This window comes from Palaemon carinicauda, chromosome 44, assembly GCF_036898095.1.
Source record: "Palaemon carinicauda isolate YSFRI2023 chromosome 44, ASM3689809v2, whole genome shotgun sequence".
Classification (NCBI taxonomy): domain Eukaryota; kingdom Metazoa; phylum Arthropoda; class Malacostraca; order Decapoda; family Palaemonidae; genus Palaemon; species Palaemon carinicauda.
This window is the reverse complement of record NC_090768.1, coordinates 2,442,464-2,467,966: the sequence shown is the minus strand read 5'-3', so window position 1 is coordinate 2,467,966 and position 25,503 is coordinate 2,442,464. Positions and strand designations below refer to the sequence as shown.

Sequence of the window (25,503 nt, the reverse complement as noted above, 5' to 3'; positions counted from 1 at the left end):
TCTTTGCATGAATTCCATCCCCTGAACGTAGATCTGTGGTTGGTGAATCCCTTAATAGAGATTTAGCTAAGATTAGTGCATGGTGCAAATATGGGGTATGAAGTTGAATCCTAACAAAACTCAAAGTATGATTGTAAGTAGGTCAAGGACGGTGGCTCCTCAACATCTGGATCTCAGTATTGATAATGTTTCTTTAAATTTGTATGACTTTTAAAATTTTAGGTGTGATTCTCGACAGCAAATTTACTTTTGAAAAACACATTAGGTCTGTGTCTTCTTCAATTGCACAAAAAATTGGCTTATTGAGAAAGTCTTACAAGATTTTTGGTGATCAATCTATTCTGAAGAAGTGTTTTAATTCTTTCATTCTACTTTGCTTTGAGTATTGTTCTCCTGTCTGGTGTTCAGCTGCTGATTCTCATCTTAATTTGTTGGACAGAAACTTACGGTCTATTAAATTTCTTTTTCCTGATCTAGATATCAATCTTTGGCACCGTTGTTCAATTAGTTCATTATGCATTTTGCATAAGATTTTTCATAACTCTGACCATCCATTACATTCAGATCTCCCTTGACAATTCTATCCTGTTTGTAATACTAGGCAGGCAGTTAATTCTAATAGCCAGGCCTTCTCCATCATGAGGCTCAATACTACACAGTATTCTAGAAGTTTTATTCCAGCTGTTACCAAGTTGTGGAATGATCTTCCTAATCGAGTAGTTGAATCAGTAGAACTTCAAAAGTTCAAAGTTGGAGCAAATGTTTTTATGTTGACCAGGCTGACATGAGTCTTTTTATTGTTTATATATGACATATCTGTTTTTGACGTTGTTAATAGTTTATATAGGACATATCTGTTTTGATGCTGTTACTGTTTTTAGAATGATATATTGTTAATTTATTCTCATCATTTATTTATTTCCTTATTTCCTTTCCTCACTGGGCTATTTTTTCCCTGTTGGAGCCCCTGGGCTTATAGCATCCTGCTTTTCCAACTAGGGTTGTAGCTTGGCTAGTAATAATAATAATAATAATTCTTGTCCATCACCTAATTCTGACTCCTGGTCTGCCAAAAATGAAAGGCTTCTTATAGTCTTACTCAGGGATAATAACCTATCTGATATCTACCTTGCAAATATGCCTGCAAAGATCCACATTTTCAAAAGATAAACTTTCATTATATCTAGAGCAACATGTACCTTTCTACAGGGGATATCCATATTCCAGGGACCCTTATCAAGAAATCAGATCCTCTCCATCCCTAAAAACCCACGATGTTAGCAAGATTGCTTACTCATTGGCATTTTCCCTAATATGCAATTTCAGGACATCAGAGCCTTAGGGGTCGGTCTAGACACCTGAAACAACTCCATACATATGTAGTAAGTGACTTGTTTGTAGCTTCTATGAGGGGAAATATGATAGAAGAGAAGGCACACCAACCAGGTCCCTCAACAGAAGTATATAGCCAGGCATCTAGCTTCTCGAGTTTTTCCTTATGAGGTAAATGTCGGACTTGTTAATTTTTCTTCTCACTTATACATACTGTACATGATTGAGTTGTTTTGCTTGGTCATAGATTGTTGTCCAGTATGGTACATGAATCTGCCCAGTTATTGCTCTGGTGTTAGTCTTTGAAGACTACATGACACATTAACCTGAAGAAAGTGGTTTTGATGAAGAAAAAACTTAATTTGAGGTGCTGTGGTGTCTCCAAGACTTTTCTTCCCTAGTCTTGAGTAGGCAAAGGGATATATGATTCTCAATTCTCATTCTTGAGTGTCAAAGATGGCAGCTTGGCGCAAGTAGCATTGTCTCCAGTATTAAAATTGGTTCTCATGGATGCTGTGGCATTGATTGCCGATAATTCCTACATTGGGGGTATTGTGACAAGTTTTAATAGTGCCTGAACTTGTTGGTTGTCTGTAAACCTCTATTAGACCTATGCATGGATGCTGCTGATAGAGTATCCTCTGAGATCTGCAAGGGATCTCTTCTGTATGGGTATTGTGTCCTAGGCATTCTTGTTTATATTCGCTGGGATCTACCAACATATGTAACCGAATTTAAAGTAATTGCTTGCTCCAGCAGATTGGCCAATCTGTGTGGGAGAACAAAATATTTTGTACATGCTGGTTTCGTAATCTCACTGCACTGCCTCCACCATGATCTGTACTCTATCCGCAGCGTTCGTAGTTTCTTTGCTGAAGGAAAGTACAGATATATGTTCAAATCTTCTTTCTGGCTCTACATTATTCTTTTCTTATCTCTAGCTCTTGCATACTTTCCAAGTGCAAGGTGGCTTGTCTCTGTAATGTCACGTCTGTAACTCTACACAGCTATCCACGGCATCTGTGTGTAGGTGTGATAGGGGTATTATGCACACTTGAGTATTTGCTGTGCATGTGGAAACACTGGCCCTAGAGCAGAGTAGATATTTATTTTATCATTATTGTACTTTATTTTACAAAAGGAATGCTGTAAAATCTATTCACCAAAGCTATTCCAGATAAACATTTAGTGTATATTTGTTATGATATATAAATTGCTTTTATTTAAATACTGATGTTTTAACCATATGTAGATTAATATGTTAAATATATTTTTATATAGTCAACATTTTATTTCAGATGTTCATGACATCGCTAGAGACTGGGTAACTGGTAATTGGTATATATTAGACCGAAGAGAAATGATATTCATGTGCAACTCAACCATGAAAGTATGCATTACTTTGATGGATGTTGTCCTTAATGAACCTCGAGGCATTGCTCTTGATCCAGGCTCTGGGTAAGATAATCTTGCTCATTCCTTTATTGAAAAGCTAGCTTACATTAATTAAAAGGTTTCTAAATACTGTATACTCTTGTTAGTGTTCAAATATATTTTTTTGTCAGGATGTATTGGATCCTTTAGAAATGTTATGGTACTTTCATAGAGACCTTATAATATCAATCCCTGTAAATGACCTCATGTATGTTTTAACTTTCAATACTAAACTGGGATATCTATACTTTTGTATTCATGGGATATGTACAGTAATACACCACCCTGCATTGTTAATTGGTTCCCAGAGACTCGACATAGGTCAGATTTTTGCCCTATGAAGTGACTTAAATGTTCCCCATACACATACCGAACATGGAAAAGTACTGAGAACCTGCTATCATTTTATAATGAGAGACTGTACATACCTTACTAATCCTCCATGTGAAGTTCAGTATTGTACAGAACAGGACTTTTTTGTTATTTATGCCATAGAAACTCTGACGCAAGGTCAGGTAAAACAGTGTAATGTGGATTTTATGTTTGTATTTGATACGAAAGGAAGAGCAACGTAAATTCGAAACTGACTTACGTCAAACCATCGGAAAGAGAGAGATCACTGTACTTTGCTATATAATCTAGTACTAAAATCTCATAAATGTTAATATTGTCAATTATTTTTCTTTTGCAGTTACATGTTTTTTACCAACTGGGGCATGACTGAACCGAAGCTTGAGCGTGCATTGATGGATGGGACTCAAAGAATGTCTATAGTTTTCAAGAAAATTGTTTATCCATTTGGTGTATCTATTGATTACCCAAATAAACATGTATATTGGGTTGACGGTTATTTAAGTCATGTGGAGAGAGTAGATTACAATGGAGAAAACAGAAGAATCATCATCAAACTTAAATCTGTAAGTACAATGTTGGGTTTTCCTTTTATTTAGAATACTGTATTAATTATCCAAGTTACCGTTGTCAAAAGATATTAATTTCATCACAACCCCATCACTCATATAAGGTACTCATTCACAGTTTCCAATGTACCCAATCTCCAAGACATAGTTCATGCACTGCTTCCTGGGTCCACTGGTCCCAACTAATTATTCCCTTCAGTGCTTTTGAGATTGTAAAGCTGAAAACTAACATAACAGGATTTGTCCAGCTTATTTGCTTAGTGATATTGACTATTATCACATGAAGCACTCATTCATTGTCTCTAATGTACCTGGACCCACACCTTTTGTGTACCAGAAAGAAGATCAATAGCTCATGCATGTTCCATTTGGATCTAATATAGACACTGCTGACTGAAGCATTGACAATTATCCTGTCTGTTATATTCGATAATTATTTCAGTACTCACCTAGGAGTCGCCCATCTCTATCCTTTGAAGCTATGTAACTCAAGTTCGTATTGAAATGAACAATTTTCTAATTAAAATTGTTTATTAATCTTTCTTATTTTTATCTTCTTCTTTTCCAGTTTACTATTCGTTTCTGCTTTTACACTCAATTTCCATAGGAAATCAGTGTAAAGTTAATCTTTGTTACTTCTAGGTATTGAATATGAAAATTTGACATATGAATAAAACAAAAGGAAAACAGCAAATTGTCACCTGTTAATAGAGTTTTGGCAGTGTTTTCTCAGTTTTATGTCCTTTATATTAATATTTGACTTTTAGATGTCAGTGTTTTTCACTGATCATACAGGAAAAGGGACCTATGTAAACGCTTATAGTTCCAGCAAAGTCTTCCTTCTAACCATCCTTCCATGCAACTTCACTCCACATGGACATGCTGTTAAGACAGATTTTGCGGCAAGATTAGGTTATACGACTAAGTATTGGACCTCTTTTTTACTTTAACTTCTTAGATAAGGGATTGGTTTTTAGCTTAGTAGCTCTTTTTCTTTATGGTGAGCCTTCACTAATAATATTCCTATTTCTGATTCCTTAGGCCCCGTTTTTATTTTACCATCCAAAATCAATACATAATTGATTTTTTTCAGAGTAACTTTGACCTCACTGAACTCTAGTAGTGGTGGAGAGAGAGAGAGAGAGAGAGAGAGAGAGAGAGAGAGAGAGAGAGAGAGAGAGAGAGAGAGAGAGAGAGAGAGAGAGAGTGAGTGAGTGAGTGAGTGAGTGAGTGAGTGAGTGAGTGAGTGAGTGAGTGAGTGAGTGTTGTGTTTAAGGCCACTTTTAAGCAGGCCATAGAGAGAGAGAGAGAGAGAGTGTGAGTGAGTGTGTGAGTGAGTGAGTGTTGTGTTTAAGGCCACTTTTAAGCAGGCCATACACAAAGGATTGGTGTGTTGATTTGATTGCATGTATGGGGGGGTAAACAGGACAAACCCGACACGACTAGCCTGTCCTCTCATCCTATCAGCATGTTTGACCGGACAGGCTAATCCCGTCACGATTGGCAGTATGGCCCGCCAGTCTCGTGAGTGTGGGCACAGTCTAGCATGCTGATGGGGTTGACTCACCTATTTTGACACATACAGTATTCCATACTTCGTCCCTTGATCAGAGCACTTTTTATATTATTAAAATGAACTGATTGCATTTCACAAGTTTGTAATGTTATGCATTTCATTTCTTTTTATTTTAGGTTTCCCCTCACATTTTCATTCACCAAGTTATAATTTCCTTAAATTTCTTCTCAGTTTTCGTAGTACAGTATATTTTATCTTTAAAACATCACAGTATTCTGCGTAATTCGTGCAATAGTATCTTGTATTCTGGTAATAAACAGATACTGAGACAAAAGGAAAAAAATTAATATTCTGATAAAGTATTATGGATTCTCTTTATAGGAAAAAACAAAATGTAAAATATGGATAGAGGATAAATGAATTAGCTACTGATGATTGTATTAACTTATGTATACAGTATCTTTCTCTCATTTTCTCTCTGCCTGTATAAACGCAATCGTTTTAAAATTTCTGTAAATTAACGTGAAAACAAGTACGCCTAATTAAAAGTGCAGTAGTGCTTCAGCATGAGATAATCTCCAGAAAGGTCTAAAAATTCATTTAGTATATTCCTCCCAGGAGACACTTGGACTCTCGGATTAATGAGGATAAACGGAAAAGGTAATCCTATAATGACTTCAAGAGAAAGTACATTAACACCGTAGCGGACAAATCACTACGTAGAAGCAGACAGAGAATACCTATCATGTTCCTTTATATGATTATTTCAAGTCAGATTGTATAGATTTATATTATATGAAAAATAAAGTAAGTAAAAAGTACCAAAATTTGGCATTTTCAAAATTAGATGTAGGCTACCAATTGTACTTGATACCCGGTAACACACCAAATTCAGTTAACAAGTACCAAAAACGTAACCATGTAGGCCTATCCTGGTTGCCCAATCCTCTTGAACTAAGCAGGCTAGTCCGTAGTGAGTGTGGGCATTTCTCACAGGATTGGAGCATCGATCTAGTCCTTAGGGACAAACCGTACGGTCAGTCCTCTGCGTGTATGGCTGGCTTTAGCCATTTTTGTGTTGATGAATTTCAAAAACTTTCTATTTCAAACCCAATGGACTCTTGATTTGTCCTTAGAAGCTACTGTATAGCCCATATATTTTCAGTATTTTTAAAAAACTTTCTATTTCAAAACCATTGGACTCTGATTTGTCCTCAGTAATCCAAAATTAAACAGACAAAACACCATGAATTACTTAAGCAAAGGAAAACTATAAATAGTAGTTTCTAAAAAGGCTGAACATATATGGGCTATACAGTAGCTTCTGGGGACAAATCAGAGTCCTTCTTCTTTGTCTACATCCTGGGAAAAGATATAGACAAAGAAGAAGGACTCTGATTTGTCCTCAGAAGCTATTGTATAGCCCATATATTTTCAGCATTTTTAGAAACTACTACTTATAGTTTTCCTTTGCTTAAGTAATTCATGGTGTTTTGTCTGTTTAAGTTTGGATTACTGCTGGTTTTTTAGACCTTACGCTTGCTCACCCAAGAAGTGGTAGGGCTGGGGACTCCCCCTCCCCTTCAGACTCTGCGGGTAGGGGGCTGTCTCTTGACAAATTGGCGGACTTGGGCCTATTACGGGGCCGACCCTTGGACAGTGTAAATCATGAGGGAAGGCTGCCATATCCCTTTCCAGGACACACTCCCTCCTCTCATCAGAGGCCGGAGGCTTCCTCCATTCAACCAAAGGACCAGCTTCAGAGCAGGGCCCTAAAAGCGGAGGTGGTGGGGATGCTACAGAAAGGTGCCATCCAAAAGGCATACGACGACTCACCATTCTTTTTCCGTTGCCTCATCCTGGTGGAGAAGGCCACTGACGGTTGGAGACAGGTGATAGATCTGTCCCCCCTCAACAAATTCATTCACAAATTGCCCTTCAAGAAGGAGACTCCAAGGACAGTCCTGGCAACCATCAGGGAAGAGGACTACATCCTGCACCTGAAGGATGTATATTTCTAGGTTCCAGTGTACCCATCCAGCAGGGAGTTCCTGTGGGTCAAGTGGGGGAAATACGTCCTCCAGTTTTGCACTCTCTGCTTTGGCTTGTGTCTCACAGGTGTTCACCAGAGTCTTCGCCCTAGTTTCTCAGTGGGGCCACAAGAAAGGTATCAGACTCCTGCAGCAACTGGATGACTGGTTGTTACTTCTTCCTCAAGGGAGGGCTTGGAGCAGAGGGATGAGCATCTGGTGCTCTGCGAGAAACTGCGGTTAATGTTTAACCGGAAGAAGTCCCAGATGTCCCCATCGACAAAGATGGTATACCTGGAGATAAAGATCTGTATGGTGGTATCCAGGTCCTTTCTGGCGGGGGACTAGCTCGACATGTTGGACGTAGTTGTCTTCCCGTTTCTTCAGGGGTCCCCGGCATCCGACGTGAACTGCCAGCATCTAGTGGGGCACCTGGTGTCCCTGGAGAAGTTAGTGCCTAAGGGCAGGATCAAGCTCCAGCCGGTCCAGTGAGACATCTGCAGCAATTCTAAGCATCCGTTAGGGAACGTCCTCGGCAAGTTTCCTCCGTCCCAGTCAACCAGGGGGTCGCTTCAGTGGTGGATAGACTGAAGAAACACCCTGAAGGGAGTCTCTCTACAGGACCCTCCTCCGTTGCTCACAGACGCATCTGAGGGATAGGGGACTCATCTGCTCGAAGAGTCCCAGTCAGGGACTTGGACCCCTAAGGAGAATGCTCTGCACATTAACGACCTGGAACTTTGGGCAGTTCAGAAGGCACTTCAGTCCTGGAAAGTCTGCTCCCAGGGAGGGTGGTAGCCCTAATTTGCAACAGCACCCCAGTGGTGGCCTACATCAAGAAACAGGTTGGCCTTAAGTTCCGTCCACTCTGTAACCTTACAGAAGAAATCCTGGGGTAGGCTGCAGACACGGGAACATCTCTGATGGCAAAGTACATATCAGGAAGAAGAAACGTATTGACGGACGGGCTCAACGGGAGGGGCCAGGTGATAGATACGAATGGTCTCTCCACACAATAGTAGTAAATCAGCTGATATCCATGTGGGGTTTCCCTTCCCTGGACCTTTTCACAATGAGACTCAACACGAAGCTCTCAGTGTTATGTTTGCCAGTCACAGACCCTGCAGCAGTCATGGATGGTGCCTTCCAGTATCCGTGGGATGGTCTGGACGCGTACATGTACGCCTTAACTCCCTTCAGTCTGCTGCTCCTGAAGAGCTTCGAGCAGATATACCCCCCTCAGCCCCTACGAGTTCCAGAGTAGGACGTGGCCAGAGTGTTGGACGTCGTGAAGGGTTGCATCCTTCCACTTTGGGATTTGGGTACTGGGGGGGGGGTGAGGCCTATCTGGATTTTTCTGGTTGTGACTGGGAGATTCCAAGAACCTCCTATGAATGTAGTTCATGGTAAGTATAGTTAGGAAAAAGTAAATTAAATATACTAAGAATTTGTTACTATATTCTGTCAGGACACAGAAAACTACCTGAGGAAATTTGAAACTGCAAATGACGAATTTATGTAACTGATGTTTTTATGAAAAATACTTCACTCATCTGATGTTTTTATGAAAAATACTTGATTCACTTCTAAAATCATCTTATAATATTTTATTCTTATTCTCAATTTTCAGGATGAGCGACCATATGGCGTTTCACTTTTGGAAAATTATGTCTACGTTACGAGTTGGAGGGATGATACAATTAAGACAATAAATAGATTTAACAGCCATAATGTCACCGAGTTTCACACAAATTTTTCAGAACCAATGCACGTACATGTATTTCATCGGCAAAGACAACCAGATGGTAAGTTCAAATTTGATTTTACATGATTTTCTAATACAGTACATGAAGTTACCAAGATGAATTATGTTTAGCCATGAAAATATTTTGTTCTCAACTAAGTAGAAGTCTTTATTTTATATGTGGTTACCATGTCAAACAACTGCTTTACTTATTCTTAAACTTCAATTTGAGTAAGAAATTGTATGTTCATTTATTATACAGATGTTATTGATGTAGAAAACAAAGAGACTTCCTCAGGTGGAAGTCAGATCACATACCTCTCTTCCCTCTTTTCAATATTATGCTAATATTCTTATTATAAAACAGTACATGATCATATTCTCTCTCTCTCTCTCTCTCTCTCTCTCTCTCTCTCTCTCTCTCTCTCTCTCTCTCTCTCTCTCTCTCTCTCTCTCTCTCTCTCTCTCTCTCTCATTAGCAATCCTGTTGCTGTTTTATGTTCATTTTAATGTATGATGAGTAATACTCAACATTGGTTTCTTCATCTCTCGACCCATGCTCTTGGCTTTTAATGACAGCATACAGTACCCACGTTGTTTCTATGAGCCTCCCTTGATGTTCATATTGCTTCTCCAGAAGCTTGATTTAATCAACTGTAACTTGTAAAATTAGAAAATTTTCCCATTTTCTTCCCAATCAATAAACACATGCACTATTAAAGGATTCTGTGTTGATAACTAAAAGAATGTTTGGAAGATTGAAAGAAGTGCACGTGTTTAGGGGTATGGCTAACGGTATGTCTGATCATTTTTTGGTGGAAGGAAAATTAGTTGTAGCAAAAGAGTGGGGGAATAGAGTAGGTGGATGTAAAAGGGAGCTAGTGAGGGTTGAAGAGCTAATAAAACCGGGGGTAAGAAGTAAATATCAGGAAAGGTTGAAAATGGCATATGACGAAGTGAAAGTAAGAGAAACTGGTAATTTAGAGGAGGAGTGGAAGTTAGTAAAAGAAAATTTTGTTGGGATTGCAAGTGATGTGTGTGGCAAGATGGTTGTTGGAGGCAGCATGAGGAAGGGCAGTGAAAGGTGGAATGAAGGAGTGAAGGTAAAAGTGGAAGAGAAAAAGAGGGCTTTTGAAGAATGGCTGCAGAGTAATAGTATAGAGAAGTATGAAAGATATAGAGAGAAAAATGTGGAAGTAAAGTGCAAGGTACGTGAGACAAAGAGGGCACCTGACCTGAGGTGGGGTCAGGGATTGGGTCATTCATATAAAGAGAATAGGAAGTTTTGGAAAGAGGTGAAGAGAGTAAGGAAGGCTGGCTCAAGAATTGAAGAGACAGTGAAAGATGGAAATGGAAGGTTGTTAAAAGGAGAGGAGGCAAGGAAAAGGTGGGCAGAATATTTTGAAAGTTTACTAAATGTTGAGGATAATAGGGAGGCAGATATAATTGCTGTTGCAGGTGTTGAGGTGCCGGTGATGGGAGATGAGAATGAGAGAGAGATTACGATAGAGGAAGTGAGGAGAGCACTAGATGAAACGAGAGTAGGAAAAGCATCTGGTATGGATGGTGTGAGAGCTGAGATGTTGAAGGAAGGGAGTGTGACTGTACTTGAATGGTTGGTGAGATTGTTTAATATGTGTTTTGTGTTGTCAATGGTACCAGTCGATTGGGTTCGTGCCTGTATTGTACCACTATATAAGGGTAAGGGAGATGTGCATGAGTGTTGTAATTCAAGAGGTATTAGTTTGTTGAGTGTAGTTAGAAAAGTGTATGGTAGAGTAATGATTAATAGGATTAAGGATAAAACAGAGAATGCAATCTTAGAAGTACAGGGTGGTTTTAGAAGAGGTAGGGGTTGTATGAATCAGATTTTTACAGTTAGGCAGATATACGAGAAATATTTAGCAAAAGGTAATGAGGTGTATGTTGCGTTTATGGATCTGGAGAAAGCGTATGATAGAGTTGATAGGGAAGCAATGTGGAATGTGATGAGGTTATATGGAGTTGGTGGAACGTTGTTGCAAGCAGTGAAATGTTTCTACAAAGGTAGTAAAGCATGTGTTAGGATAGGTAATGAAGTGAGCGATTGGTTTCCGGTGAGAGTGTGGCTGAGACAGGGATGTGCGATGTCGCCGTGGTTGTTTAACTTGTATGTTGATGAGAGAGGTGAATGCTCGAGTGCTTGGACGAGGATTAAAACTGATAGACGAGAATGACCATGAATGGGAGGTAAATCAATTGTTGTTTGCGGATGATACTGTACTGGTTGCAGACACAGAAGAGAAGCATGATCGATTAGTGACAGAATTTGGAAGGGTGTGTGAGAGAAGGAAGATGAGAGTTAATGTGGGTAAGAGTAAGGTTATGAGATGTACGAGAAGGGAAGGTGGTGCAAGGTTGAATGTCATATTGAATGGAGAGTTACTTGAGGAGGTGAATCAGTTTAAGTACTTGGGGTCTGTTGTTGCAGGAAATGGTGGAGTGGAAGCAGATATACGTCAGAGAGTGAATGAAGGTTTCAAAGTGTTGGGAGCAGTTAAGGGAGTAGTAAAAAATAGAGGGTTGGGCATGAATGTAAAGAGAGTTCTGTATGAGAAAGTGATTGAACCAACAGTAATGTATGGATCGGAGTTTTGGGGAATGAAAGTGATGGAGAGACAGAAATTGAATGTGTTTGAGATGAAGTGTCTAAGGAGTATGGCTGGCTGTTGTATCTCAAGTAGATAGGGTTAGGAACGAAGTGGTGAGGGTGAGAACGGGTGTAAGGAATGAGTTAGCAGCTAGAGTGGCTATGAATGTGTTGAGGTGGTTTTGCCATGTTGAGAGAATGGAAAATGGCTGTCTGCTAAAGAAGGTGATGAATGCAAGAGTTGATGGGAGAAGTACAAGAGGAAGGCCAAGGTTTGGGTGGATGGATGGAGTGAAGGAAGCTCTGGGTGATAGGAGGATAGATGTGAGAGAGGCAAGAGAGCGTGCTAGAAATAGAAATGAATGGCGAGCGATTGTGACGCAGTTCCAGTAGGCCCTGCTGCTTCCTCTGGTGCCTTAGATGACTGCAGAGGTAGCAGCAGTAGGGGATTCAGCATAATGAAGCTTCATCTATGGTGGATAACGGGGGAGGGTGGGCTGTGGCACCCTAGCAGTACCAGCTGAACTCGGTTGAGTCCCTTGTCAGGCTGGGAGGAACGTAGAGAATAGAGGTCCCCTTTTTGTTTTGTTTCATTTGTTGATGTCGGCTACCCCCTAAAATTGGGGGAAGGGCCTTGGTATATGTATGTATGTATTAAAGGAAGGAGCATTTAGTGGTAAGTTGTAACTGACACTCCATTATTTTTTCCTCCTCAGATTCTCCAGTCTGGTACTGATCAGACTTATATTAGTTTCCTTCAGATTATTCACTTATTACTTCACAATAAGATATCTTCCTCTGATTTTCTTGGCAATTAATGCATTCAGTGTGCATGGAAATTTTTTTGGAAGTTAATTATCTACATTACTTTGGTGTATCATGTCAGGGACAATGCTGCGATTTAGATAATACTGTATAGGTAGTTTTCGACTTGCGATCGAGATTGGGACCGTAAGCTGATCTGGATGTAATGTCGAAATTAAGAAGTAAAGTTTCCGTAGATTTATTATGCTGATTCATGATATGGCAATCATCCAAGTCATACTTTTTGAATATTTTCTTACTATATTTCATTATGTCATTTTCTTGTTTCATAAGATATATTCTCTTACAGCATTTTTATAATCTCTTTTTCTATTTTGGAAGCATTATAACAATCAACAGTAATCACCTTTTTTTTACCTTTGGTTGAGATCAGCTCTCTCTCTCTCTCTCTCTCTCTCTCTCTCTCTCTCTCTCTCTCTCTCTCTCTCTCTCTCTCTCTCTCTCTCTCTCTCTCTCTCTCACAGAGCATAAAAGCTGAAAAGAAAGCACACAAACTAATAGGTTACATAAAGAGACAATTTAAATATAGATCAGCTCTCTCTCTCTCTCTCTCTCTCTCTCTCTCTCTCTCTCTCTCTCTCTCTCTCTCTCTCTCTCTCTCTCTCTCTCTCAAACAGAGCATAAAAGCTGAAAAGAAAGCACACAAACTAATAAGTTGCATAAAGAGACAATTCAGATATAGAAACAAGGACATTTGTACTGCAGCTTTACACATCACTAGTAAGACCCCATCTAGAATACAGAGTCCAATTCTGGGCTCCAAATATCCAGAAGGATATAGATAGATTGGAAGCAGTACAAGCTAGGACCACCAAACTAGTTTCAACACTAAGGCAATTTGGATATAGACGGAGGATGGAACGTTTGAACTTATTTGATATACAAACTCGTTGACCAAGGGGACAGTTAATACAGGCGTTTAAAATTATTAAAGTAATAATAAATGTAGATTACAACAATCTATTCACGATTGTCACTAATGAGTCCAGAGATAATGGATATAGACTGGAATTGAAAAGATATAATACCACTCAATATGGCAGTTTCTTTACATACAAAATAGTAAATACAGTAAACGTGTTCAAGAATAAGTTAGACAAGATCATAAGAAGTCTCTAAATGCTTGAACAAAATCCCTCTTCCAAAGAGCAGATGGAGTCTCCGCGGATGGACTAAAAAGTGTTGGAGACATCCAAAATCCATGTAACACCTTGTAACACACACACACACACACTCACACACACACACACTCTCTCTCTCTCTCTCTCTCTCTCTCTCTCTCTCTCTCTCTCTCTCTCTCTCTCTCTCTCTCTCTCTCTCTCTCTCTCTCCGTATTTAGATTTTTAATTCACTGTCTAATCTTCATATTTCTATAGACATTATTAGAAGTTCTTTGTATCATTACTCAATGGTTTAATTTTGGGAATACTAATACAGTATTATTCAGTTACGTATCAAAAGAAAATAACTTGATTTGCGATTTGTCTTTTGCCAAAAATATGACGCCATCAGACTTCTTTTCTTAAATTTACAGTAAATAGTACTACCATATTCTCATACCAACTGATACAGGCCATTGAAACACTTCATATCCTCACTCAATATTCTAATGATGGGAATGATAAGATTATTTGGTAACACTCCGAAAGGAAATAATTTGGTAACACTCCGAAAGGAAATAATTTGGTTTGCTAGTGCGCCTTCCGCTTGAAATAGGATGTCACAGGACATGTGATGTGAACTGGACAAAGCATGACTTGTGAAATTTGTAAAACTTTTTTTTTCTTGCAAGAAATGAAAGAAAATACTAAGTTACCAAGCAAAATTATTTCACTTTTATGGTGTAAAATAAAATATATTTCTAAGAAAATATTTGTCCTATTAGTGTACTTCCATTAGATAGATATACAGTAGATCTATTATCAGAGATGAAATAAAACTAGCGTAGAACCAACCAAATTTACGCTAAGCAGTACTCATAACAACTGATATAGACCTATGAAATACTCTGCAATGTTACTTGATATTTCATTAATGGGAATACTAAGACTAATTGTTAGCCTATTGGAAGGAAATTACTCTATTGCCCGCTCGCTTACCGCCGGTATATGACATCACCAGGCATATGATATGAAATCGACAGATATTAAAACTTTTCTTAATGTATTTTTCACTGAAAATGGATACTGTATATTATTAATAAAAGAAAATATCAACTTATCAAAAATAAATCAGTTCATTTTTATACAAGAAAAAAGTTTATTTTCCAGGAAATATTTGTTCTATTAGTGTACTATTTCGGACATACTTGTGACGTCATCAATGTTAAAAAGGGGTCGTAAAGTCGAACAGTCGTAAGTCGACAATTACCTGTACAGGTATTGTGAAAAGTGCATTTCCTTCAAGGCTCCTCTCATGTGAAAGTACATGACAATGGCTGCTGACCAAATTAACAGTGATCCTTTATACTGCCTTGATTATATAAGTTCTATCTACTTCATATATATTGAAGCAGATTACTAAAGGGAACTAGTACAGGGGAAAGCCAAGTTAGTTAATTGTAGTGGGGATGATGATGATGACGGTAATGATAAGCCTCCACCTTTAAACACGTCACATACTCAGCCAACTTTCAATAGTGATGAGCTTCATAAGCTCTTGACATTGCCAGCTTTCTTTGTTAAAGTTCAGAAACCCAGTGAATCCTTTCTTATAATAGTAACTCTGACCCTACTCTCTCCATCCATTTGCTGCAATCCTGGTTGCTCTATAAGATAGTCTGAATGGTAATATCCCTTCATATGGTAAAGCGCTTCTAAATTATATCGTATTAGAGGTGGATGGCATGGCATTTTGTATAATTCCCTTAAACCTTGGTGGGTTGCTTGAAGTTTCAACTAAACTCAATGATTTTCATCATGTTCCGTTTGTTTGCGAGCTTGGACACTAGATCATCACAGGTAATTCAAGCAGGGTAGAGGTAGGGTCTAGTAAATACTCTAACACTAACAAAATAAGTCCACTGCGTACATGCACAGCATCTCGCACATTCTCTCTAGTTGTAAAGAAACCAGTAACTCTGCTCTAAATACGATACAGAAAGCTGAAGGAGGCAACCTTGAAAGGTGGAATTATATCCTTTTTACATCTTATGTAACCTTTGGGGAATGAAAGTGATGGAGAGACAGAAATTGAATGTGTTTGAGATGAAGTGTCTAAGGAGTATGGCTGGTGTATCTCGAGTAGATAGGGTTAGGAACGAAGTGGTGAGAGTGAGAACGGGTGTAAGGAATGAGTTAGCAGCTAGAGTTTGTTCTATTTGTTCTATTAGTGTACTATTTCGGACATACTTGTGACGTCATCAACGTTAAAAAGGGGTCGTAAAGTCGAACAGTCGTAAGTCGACAATTACCTGTACAGGTATTGTGAAAAGTGCATTTCCTTCAAGGCTCCTCTCATGTGAAAGTACATGACAATGGCTGCTGACCAAATTAACAGTGATCCTTTATACTGCCTTGATTATATAAGTTCTATCTACTTCATATATATTGAAGCAGATTACTAAAGGGAACTAGTACAGGGGAAAGCCAAGTTAGTTAATTGTAGTGGGGATGATGATGATGACGGTAATGATAAGCCTCCACCTTTAAACACGTCACATACTCAGCCAACTTTCAATAGTGATGAGCTTCATAAGCTCTTGACATTGCCAGCTTTCTTTGTTAAAGTTCAGAAACCCAGTGAATCCTTTCTTATAATAGTAACTCTGACCCTACTCTCTCCATTTGCTGCAATCCTGGTTGCTCTATAAGATAGTCTGAATGGTAATATCCCTTCATATGGTAAAGCGCTTCTAAATTATATCGTATTAGAGGTGGATGGCATGGCATTTTGTATAATTCCCTTAAACCTTGGTGGGTTGCTTGAAGTTTCAACTAAACTCAATGATTTTCATCATGTTCCGTTTGTTTGCGAGCTTGGACACTAGATCCTCACAGGTAATTCAAGCAGGGTAGAGGTAGGGTCTAGTAAATACTCTAACACTAACAAAATAAGTCCACTGCGTACATGCACAGCATCTCGCACATTCTCTCTAGTTGTAAAGAAACCAGTAACTCTGCTCTAAATACGATACAGAAAGCTGAAGGAGGCAACCTTGAAAGGTGGAATTATATCCTTTTTACATCTTATGTAACCTTTGGGGAATGAAAGTGATGGAGAGACAGAAATTGAATGTGTTTGAGATGAAGTGTCTAAGGAGTATGGCTGGTGTATCTCGAGTAGATAGGGTTAGGAACGAAGTGGTGAGAGTGAGAACGGGTGTAAGGAATGAGTTAGCAGCTAGAGTTTGTTCTATTTGTTCTATTAGTGTACTATTTCGGACATACTTGTGACGTCATCAACGTTAAAAAGGGGTCGTAAAGTCGAACAGTCGTAAGTCGACAATTACCTGTACAGGTATTGTGAAAAGTGCATTTCCTTCAAGGCTCCTCTCATGTGAAAGTACATGACAATGGCTGCTGACCAAATTAACAGTGATCCTTTATACTGCCTTGATTATATAAGTTCTATCTACTTCATATATATTGAAGCAGATTACTAAAGGGAACTAGTACAGGGGAAAGCCAAGTTAGTTAATTGTAGTGGGGATGATGATGATGACGGTAATGATAAGCCTCCACCTTTAAACACGTCACATACTCAGCCAACTTTCAATAGTGATGAGCTTCATAAGCTCTTGACATTGCCAGCTTTCTTTGTTAAAGTTCAGAAACCCAGTGAATCCTTTCTTATAATAGTAACTCTGACCCTACTCTCTCCATTTGCTGCAATCCTGGTTGCTCTATAAGATAGTCTGAATGGTAATATCCCTTCATATGGTAAAGCGCTTCTAAATTATATCGTATTAGAGATGGATGGCATGGCATTTTGTATAATTCCCTTAAACCTTGGTGGGTTGCTTGAAGTTTCAACTAAACTCAATGATTTTCATCATGTTCCATTTGTTTGCGAGCTTGGACACTAGATCATCACAGGTAATTCAAGCAGGGTAGAGGTAGGGTCTAGTAAATACTCTAACACTAACAAAATAAGTCCACTGCGTACATGCACAGCATCTCGCACATTCTCTCTAGTTGTAAAGAAACCAGTAACTCTGCTCTAAATACGATACAGAAAGCTGAAGGAGGCAACCTTGAAAGGTGGAATTATATCCTTTTTACATCTTATGTAACCTTTGGGGAATGAAAGTGATGGAGAGACAGAAATTGAATGTGTTTGAGATGAAGTGTCTAAGGAGTATGGCTGGTGTATCTCGAGTAGATAGGGTTAGGAACGAAGTGGTGAGAGTGAGAACGGGTGTAAGGAATGAGTTAGCAGCTAGAGTTTGTTCTATTTGTTCTATTAGTGTACTATTTCGGACATACTTGTGACGTCATCAACGTTAAAAAGGGGTCGTAAAGTCGAACAGTCGTAAGTCGACAATTACCTGTACAGGTATTGTGAAAAGTGCATTTCCTTCAAGGCTCCTCTCATGTGAAAGTACATGACAATGGCTGCTGACCAAATTAACAGTGATCCTTTATACTGCCTTGATTATATAAGTTCTATCTACTTCATATATATTGAAGCAGATTACTAAAGGGAACTAGTACAGGGGAAAGCCAAGTTAGTTAATTGTAGTGGGGATGATGATGATGACGGTAATGATAAGCCTCCACCTTTAAACACGTCACATACTCAGCCAACTTTCAATAGTGATGAGCTTCATAAGCTCTTGACATTGCCAGCTTTCTTTGTTAAAGTTCAGAAACCCAGTGAATCCTTTCTTATAATAGTAACTCTGACCCTACTCTCTCCATTTGCTGCAATCCTGGTTGCTCTATAAGATAGTCTGAATGGTAATATCCCTTCATATGGTAAGGCGCTTCTAAATTATATCGTATTAGAGATGGATGGCATGGCATTTTGTATAATTCCCTTAAACCTTGGTGGGTTGCTTGAAGTTTCAACTAAACTCAATGATTTTCATCATGTTCCGTTTGTTTGCGAGCTTGGACACTAGATCATCACAGGTAATTCAAGCAGGGTAGAGGTAGGGTCTAGTAAATACTCTAACACTAACAAAATAAGTCCACTGCGTACATGCACAGCATCTCGCACATTCTCTCTAGTTGTAAAGAAACCAGTAACTCTGCTCTAAATACGATACAGAAAGCTGAAGGAGGCAACCTTGAAAGGTGGAATTATATCCTTTTTACATCTTATGTAACCTTTGGGGAATGAAAGTGATGGAGAGACAGAAATTGAATGTGTTTGAGATGAAGTGTCTAAGGAGTATGGCTGGTGTATCTCGAGTAGATAGGGTTAGGAACGAAGTGGTGAGAGTGAGAACGGGTGTAAGGAATGAGTTAGCAGCTAGAGTTTGTTCTATTTGTTCTATTAGTGTACTATTTCGGACATACTTGTGACGTCATTAACGTTAAAAAGGGGTCGTAAAGTCGAACAGTCGTAAGTCGACAATTACCTGTACAGGTATTGTGAAAAGTGCATTTCCTTCAAGGCTCCTCTCATGTGAAAGTACATGACAATGGCTGCTGACCAAATTAACAGTGATCCTTTATACTGCCTTGATTATATAAGTTCTATCTACTTCATATATATTGAAGCAGATTACTAAAGGGAACTAGTACAGGGGAAAGCCAAGTTCGTTAATTGTAGTGGGGATGATGATGATGACGGTAATGATAAGCCTCCACCTTTAAACACGTCACATACTCAGCCAACTTTCAATAGTGATGAGCTTCATAAGCTCTTGACATTGCCAGCTTTCTTTGTTAAAGTTCAGAAACCCAGTGAATCCTTTCTTATAATAGTAACTCTGACCCTACTCTCTCCATCCATTTGCTGCAATCCTGGTTGCTCTATAAGATAGTCTGAATGGTAATATCCCTTCATATGGTAAAGCGCTTCTAAATTATATCGTATTAGAGGTGGATGGCATGGCATTTTGTATAATTCCCTTAAACCTTGGTGGGTTGCTTGAAGTTTCAACTAAACTCAATGATTTTCATCATGTTCCGTTTGTTTGCGAGCTTGGACACTAGATCATCACAGGTAATTCAAGCAGGGTAGAGGTAGGGTCTAGTAAATACTCTAACACTAACAAAATAAGTCCACTGCGTACATGCACAGCATCTCGCACATTCTCTCTAGTTGTAAAGAAACCAGTAACTCTGCTCTAAATACGATACAGAAAGCTGAAGGAGGCAACCTTGAAAGGTGGAATTATATCCTTTTTACATCTTATGTAACCTTTGGGGAATGAAAGTGATGGAGAGACAGAAATTGAATGTGTTTGAGATGAAGTGTCTAAGGAGTATGGCTGGTGTATCTCGAGTAGATAGGGTTAGGAACGAAGTGGTGAGAGTGAGAACGGGTGTAAGGAATGAGTTAGCAGCTAGAGTGGATATGAATGTGTTGAGGGGGTTTGGCCATGTTGAGAAAATGGAAAATGGCTGTCTGCTAAAGAAGGTGATGAATGCAAGAGTTGATGGGAGAAGTACAAGAGGAAGGCCAAGGTTTGGGTGGATGGATGGAGTGAAGGAAGCTCTGGGTGATAGGAGGATAGATGTGAGAGAGGCAAGAGAGCGTGCTAGAAATAGAAATGAATGGCGAGCGATTGTGACGCAGTTCCGGTAGGCCCTGCTGCTTCCTCCGGTGCCTTAGATGACCGCGGAGGTAGCAGCAGTAGGGGATTCAGCATAATGAAGCTTCATCTGTGGTGGATAATGTGGGAGGGTGGGCTGTAGCACCCTAGCAGTACCAGCTGAACTCGGTTGAGTCCCTTGTTAGGCTGGAGGAACGTAGAGAGTAGAGGTCCCCTTTTTTGTTTTGTTTCATTTGTTGATGTCGGCTACCCCCCAAAATTGGGGGAAGTGCCTTGGTATATGTATGTATGTATGTAACCTTTTTGCTGAGAAATGCCATGATTAGTTATGTAAGGTGAGTTAGGAAGCATCTTATTCTTCCAAATCTGTGGAAATATCCTCGTCCAAGACAGGTTATATCCTTCAGTTATTAACTTCGGGGAGGATGGGATCGATGTATTGTCTAAGATTCAGAAAAGGCTAGCAATTCCTGGTCCCGTTTAAGCCTTAAACCTTCTATTACATAGAGAGGTATAAGACTCATCTGTTGTATAGTATTATTTTAGGTTTCAAATAAATTTCCAGTCTTGACCCTATTATTGCACCTCATATATGAAAAGCATTAAACACATTTTTCAAGTTGCTAAATTAAAAAGGTGTTGTTCGTGGGTAATCAAGTAGGAAGTGTTCTTGAATAACTTTTCTGAACTTAGCAGTTTTATAAATGTTTATTTAGTTTTACAGAAATCTGCATGCTTGGAGGAGATGGTATTGGAAGATTGGTCTCGTAAATTTGGTTCTGATACCCTTTTATAATACTGTATACCTAATGGAAAGTTGCTTACGGGAAGTTTTATATGTTTGATATTTTTGAAAAAAATTTATGATTATCTTACTGATTTTTAGATGCATTGCTTTAAATCCTTAGGGCTCCCTTAGTTTTAAACTAAATTATGAAAGCGAAACCAATATATACCCACAGGATGATGGTCTATCAGAAACCGAGAACAGAATTTTTACTAAAAAAAAAAAAGCAAGAAAAATTATATCTATGACTTAAATTTTTTTTTTTACTATTAAATTCTAAAAATAACAAATTCAAAATGTGCAGGATATGAAAATGCCTGCATTGTTTCTGATGCAGTATTTATCGAGGTTTCCATAAGGTTTGGGTGATGAAAATTAGACAAAAAATAAAAAAGCCTTAGTGTTTTAAAGTCACTCATATACAGGAAAACCTAATTTTGAGATATTGCATGAAATTTCAAGTGTAAATGCACGTAAAGCTTTGTAATTACTCTCCAAAGCTTCATTATTGTTTTCTAATGGCATGCTTCTATGGTATCTAGTCCCCTCACTTTCAGAGAGTAATGTTGTCTCCCCTCATGGTGGGTGGGGCTTCATGAGGCACCATTTGTAGGAAATTCATAAGCTACCAGCATTATATCTGGGGTCCCTAATTAGCTCGTCTTTTTTCCTTTTTTATGGGATTCTTAAAGTACTGTATTTCGTAGCCTTAAGATTTCCTTCCAAACTATTGTTTTTTTTTGCACATGAACCCATTTTATCCTCAACTTGGTTGCTTTCTTCATATCCAGTGTTGGTATCATTAGGAATTTCCACTTCAATTTCCTCATTATCTCTACTCTCTTCCATTTCTTCTTTGTTATTATGTGGCAGATCGATTTTAGACTGCCTTTTCTTCACTTATTTTAATTTGTTTCTGCAATATTTTCTGTTTATTTCTTTCTGTTATCCTTGCACAGCTTTTCTGTCTACTCACTCTCGGGTAATAATTTTCTCTGTACTTTACATGAAAAGCATAAAGTCATCAAAGTAACCTTCAGGGTAAACAAATTGATTTTGTCGTGTTTGTCTTCCGTCAGAGCCAGAAAAAAAAGATGTTTTTAAAGCTAAGAATTAGGCTCAATTTTTTCACATAACTTTTCTGAAAATGGATGAATGCATTTCAATAGAAATAGGTTTTTTTGTTCAGTAAGAGCCATTTAGTATTATTAAGACAAAATTTTAGGTATTAGAGGTGCCCATATTTTGTTTTGTGGGATCAAGGTTCCTAATCATCCTATGACAAAATCAATATCATTCATATTTTAAAGTTTGGTCACAGTAGCTCACAAAAAATTATATATGTCCAATAATAGGCTTGAAAGTAAAGCTATATTTGAGTAGGGTATCTACTTCAGTTAAAGTTTGTAACAATCTCTTTCGATAGAGATTTAGAAGCAGCTCATTGGCCTACTAAGTTTGCTTTTGCTAATACATTATCTTAAGAAATCGTGGTTTTCAAATGAATGTTGCTAGTCTCTAGGCCCCATAATGGCTGCAGAGACGTGCTTTAATTAATTTTGAGTTCATTTGATTTTTAAATTCCTTATCTATAAGTGTGGGGTTTTCATTTAATAATTGATTTGGTGTCAATCAAAGTATCTAAATATTTCTTTTATCTAACTAAAGAAATATGATTTAGATAATCTACAGTCCTGTATTTTAAATAACCTTAGTAAACAATTTGGAGACCCATATTTCAAACTGTATTTTTATGAATAGAACTTACCTGGCAGTTATATATATATAGCTGAGTCTCTGACTGCAGCAGAATTTAATCGAAAATCGCGGCAACCGCCTTGTGGTGGTTGTGTGGTTAGATGGTTAACAACCCTTACAGGGTGGTACTTGGAATCATTCCCATTTTCTGTTCCTCAGATTATCTCTGCCGGCCGGATCGACAAGATCGTTGGTCCGCCTTTCAGAGTTTTTCGGATCGCTTTCCCTTCATCGCCTTTTTGGACTTCGTTTTTGGTGAAGTACACTGTGTTGGGATTTGGCAATCGTGTTGTTTTTTGTTTTTTGTCTTTTTTTCCATTATTATCATGAGTGAGAAAATTCATTATCGTGTTTGTGCGAATGATATTTGCAAGGTGAGGTTGCCGAAACTTTCGGTTGACCCTCACACTATCTGTATGGGTTGCAGGGGGTTTGAATGTGCTTTAGATAATAAGTGCAAGGAATGCGAGGTTTTAAGTGATAATGATTGGTTAGCTATGCAGCGCTATGTGCGCAAACTTGAGATTGATAGAGTTAGAAGAGCTAAATCAAAGTCAAAGTCTGCTAGTGAGCCTAGCTTAGATTTATCTATTGACCCTTTGCTTGTAACCCCTTTGGAAGGTATTCCTTCCCGAAATGTAGTGACTCCTGCCCCTTCTACAGGACCTGTGCCTACGGATGACCCTGGGTATGCTAAATTAGCTGCTGAATTGGAGGCCATTAAAGCGCAGTTGGAGGCCTTTAAAGGTAAGGGTGTAGGTGAAATTAGTGCTTGTGAAAGTGCAGTGGAGGTGGCGACTGATCGAATCTGTCATACCCCTAGGTCTAGACCTCTACCAAGCTCCCAGGACCAAGGGAGAAGGTACGTCGAAAGCCGAAAGGGGGTGAGAGGTGCTTATCCTCGGTCAGTCGTCGCCTCAGACAGTCCTGTTGTGATCTCCCAGGCTGCTCTTGACCGCCGTAGGAAAGGCGTGTCGGATACGTTTGTGTCTTCGCCTGATCGTTCTCCCAGACGTATTTGGCGTTACGAATCAAGACCAATGAAGAGATGGTGGAACCGGGACGTGCAGTCTCGCTCTCCCTCTCCCGGTTCGAGTAGCAGAGACCCTGATCCTTCGGAAGACGATTTCGATGTTCCTGTTAAAAGGGCGAAACAGAGAGTCCTTAGCCCAGTTAATCCTGCTAGACTCCCTGCTTCTTCTGCCAGCGCTCCCAGTCAAGCCGTACGACAACTGCCGTCTTCGGCACCGCGAGAGTCAGTGGAGGTTGCTAAAGCTTTCATGGTTGTTATGCAGGAACAACTTTCATCGTTAGTTAAAGCTTTCAGCCACCCTTCTCAGTCCGTCAGACGTAAGGACGTCTCTTTGCCTGTTAAGAGATCTTCTTCTAAGAGAGATTTTAGTATCTCTCCCAAGAAACCTCTGCGCACTTCGTCGGCCGTACGACAACGTGCACCCTCTTCATCGGCACGCTGCCAGGAATTTCCTTCCCCCCTCTCTCGCCGCCAGGACGATACTGCCTCTCGTTCTCGGCGCCGTGACGATTCCGTTTCTCTTTTGAAACGCCAGGACGTTACTGCCTCGTTTCTTAGGAAACAGGATGAATGCAGTCTGCATTTTCAAGGCGACGGCAGCCTGCATCTTCAGGACGCTTCTGTTTCTCGTCTTCGTGACGATACTGCCTATCGTCATTGTGACGATACCGCTTCTCGTCATCGTGACGATACCGCCTCTCGCCGACTGGATGTTAGCGGCGCTCGGCGCCAGGATTCAAACAGCTCTCGCTGCCAGACTGCTGGCAGCCCAACTCTTCGGGATGTTATCCTTGAGCAGGACCTCGAAGATATTTCGGAAGAGGAAGAAAAACCTGCCGACTCTTCTAGCGATTACAAGGTTCTTTCTCGCTCTCTTTTGGAACTTTATGGGGAGGAATTTCAACCTTCGGCCCCTCGTTCTCCTCAGTCTCAATTTACCAGGAAGAAAGCTACTAAGTCTTCGGCCTTCATCAAAATGAAACTTTCAATTTCGGTCAGGAAAGCTCTCACTAAAGTGGATGATTGGATGAAGGAACGGAGACAAGCTGTCAAGACCACCTTTTCTTTTCCACCGTCCCGGCTCGCTTCCAAGGCCGGTATGTGGTATGAGACAGGGGAACCTTTGGGGTTAGGAGTGCCTTCCTCCTCCCAAGGTGACTTCTCGGCTCTTGTGGACTCGGCAAGAAGGCATGCTTTAAACTCTGCCAAGGTGATGTGGTCCATGTCGGAGCTTGATCACCTCGTCAAGGGAATTTTCAGGGTTTTCGAGGTTTTCAGCTTCCTGGACTGGTCTCTCGGGACTCTGGCCAGGAAGTCTGAACTCCTGGAGGACACGAAGGACCTGACGAGTATCATGTCCTGCATGGACAAAGCTCTAAGGGATGGAGCTAATGAATTGGCTTCCCTTTTCTCAGCAGGGGTCTTAAAGAAGAGGGCCCTTTTGTGCTCCTTCACCTCTAGATCTGTGACTGTTGCCCAGAAGTCGGAGCTACTTTACGCCCCTTTTTCACGTCATCTTTTTCCTGAAGCTCTGGTCAGAGATATCTCCCTTTCTCTGGCTCAGAAGGCTACTCAGGACCTTTTGTCTCGGTCGGCTAGAAAGACCTTACCTATTGCTCCTGCTCCTCTGAAGAAGGAGGAGAAGAAGTTTCAACAGCCCTTTCGGGGCAGGATCTCCTCGAGAGCGGATTTTAGGGGGAGAAGACAAGAGTCAGGACCAAGGACCAGCAGGGGTACGTTTAGGCCCCGGTCCAAAAAATGAGATGGAAGTCCTCCAGACACCAGTAGGGGCAAGACTGTCTCGTTTTTGGCAGTCTTGGGAAAGG

At 39.7% G+C, this 25,503-nt stretch overlaps 1 protein-coding gene across 2 annotated transcripts in view; it reads left to right on the top strand.

Moving 5' to 3' along the window:
- Positions 1 to 25,503, top strand: part of LRP1 (LDL receptor protein 1) — a 1,015,507-nt gene that overhangs the window by 168,861 nt on the left and 821,143 nt on the right. For both annotated transcript variants that reach the window (XM_068367027.1, XM_068367026.1), the window contains exons 9-11: positions 2,631 to 2,790; positions 3,458 to 3,683; positions 8,863 to 9,037. In XM_068367027.1, coding sequence (XP_068223128.1) covers positions 2,631 to 2,790; positions 3,458 to 3,683; positions 8,863 to 9,037 — 561 coding nt within the window. The remainder of the gene's footprint in view (positions 1 to 2,630; positions 2,791 to 3,457; positions 3,684 to 8,862; positions 9,038 to 25,503) is intronic.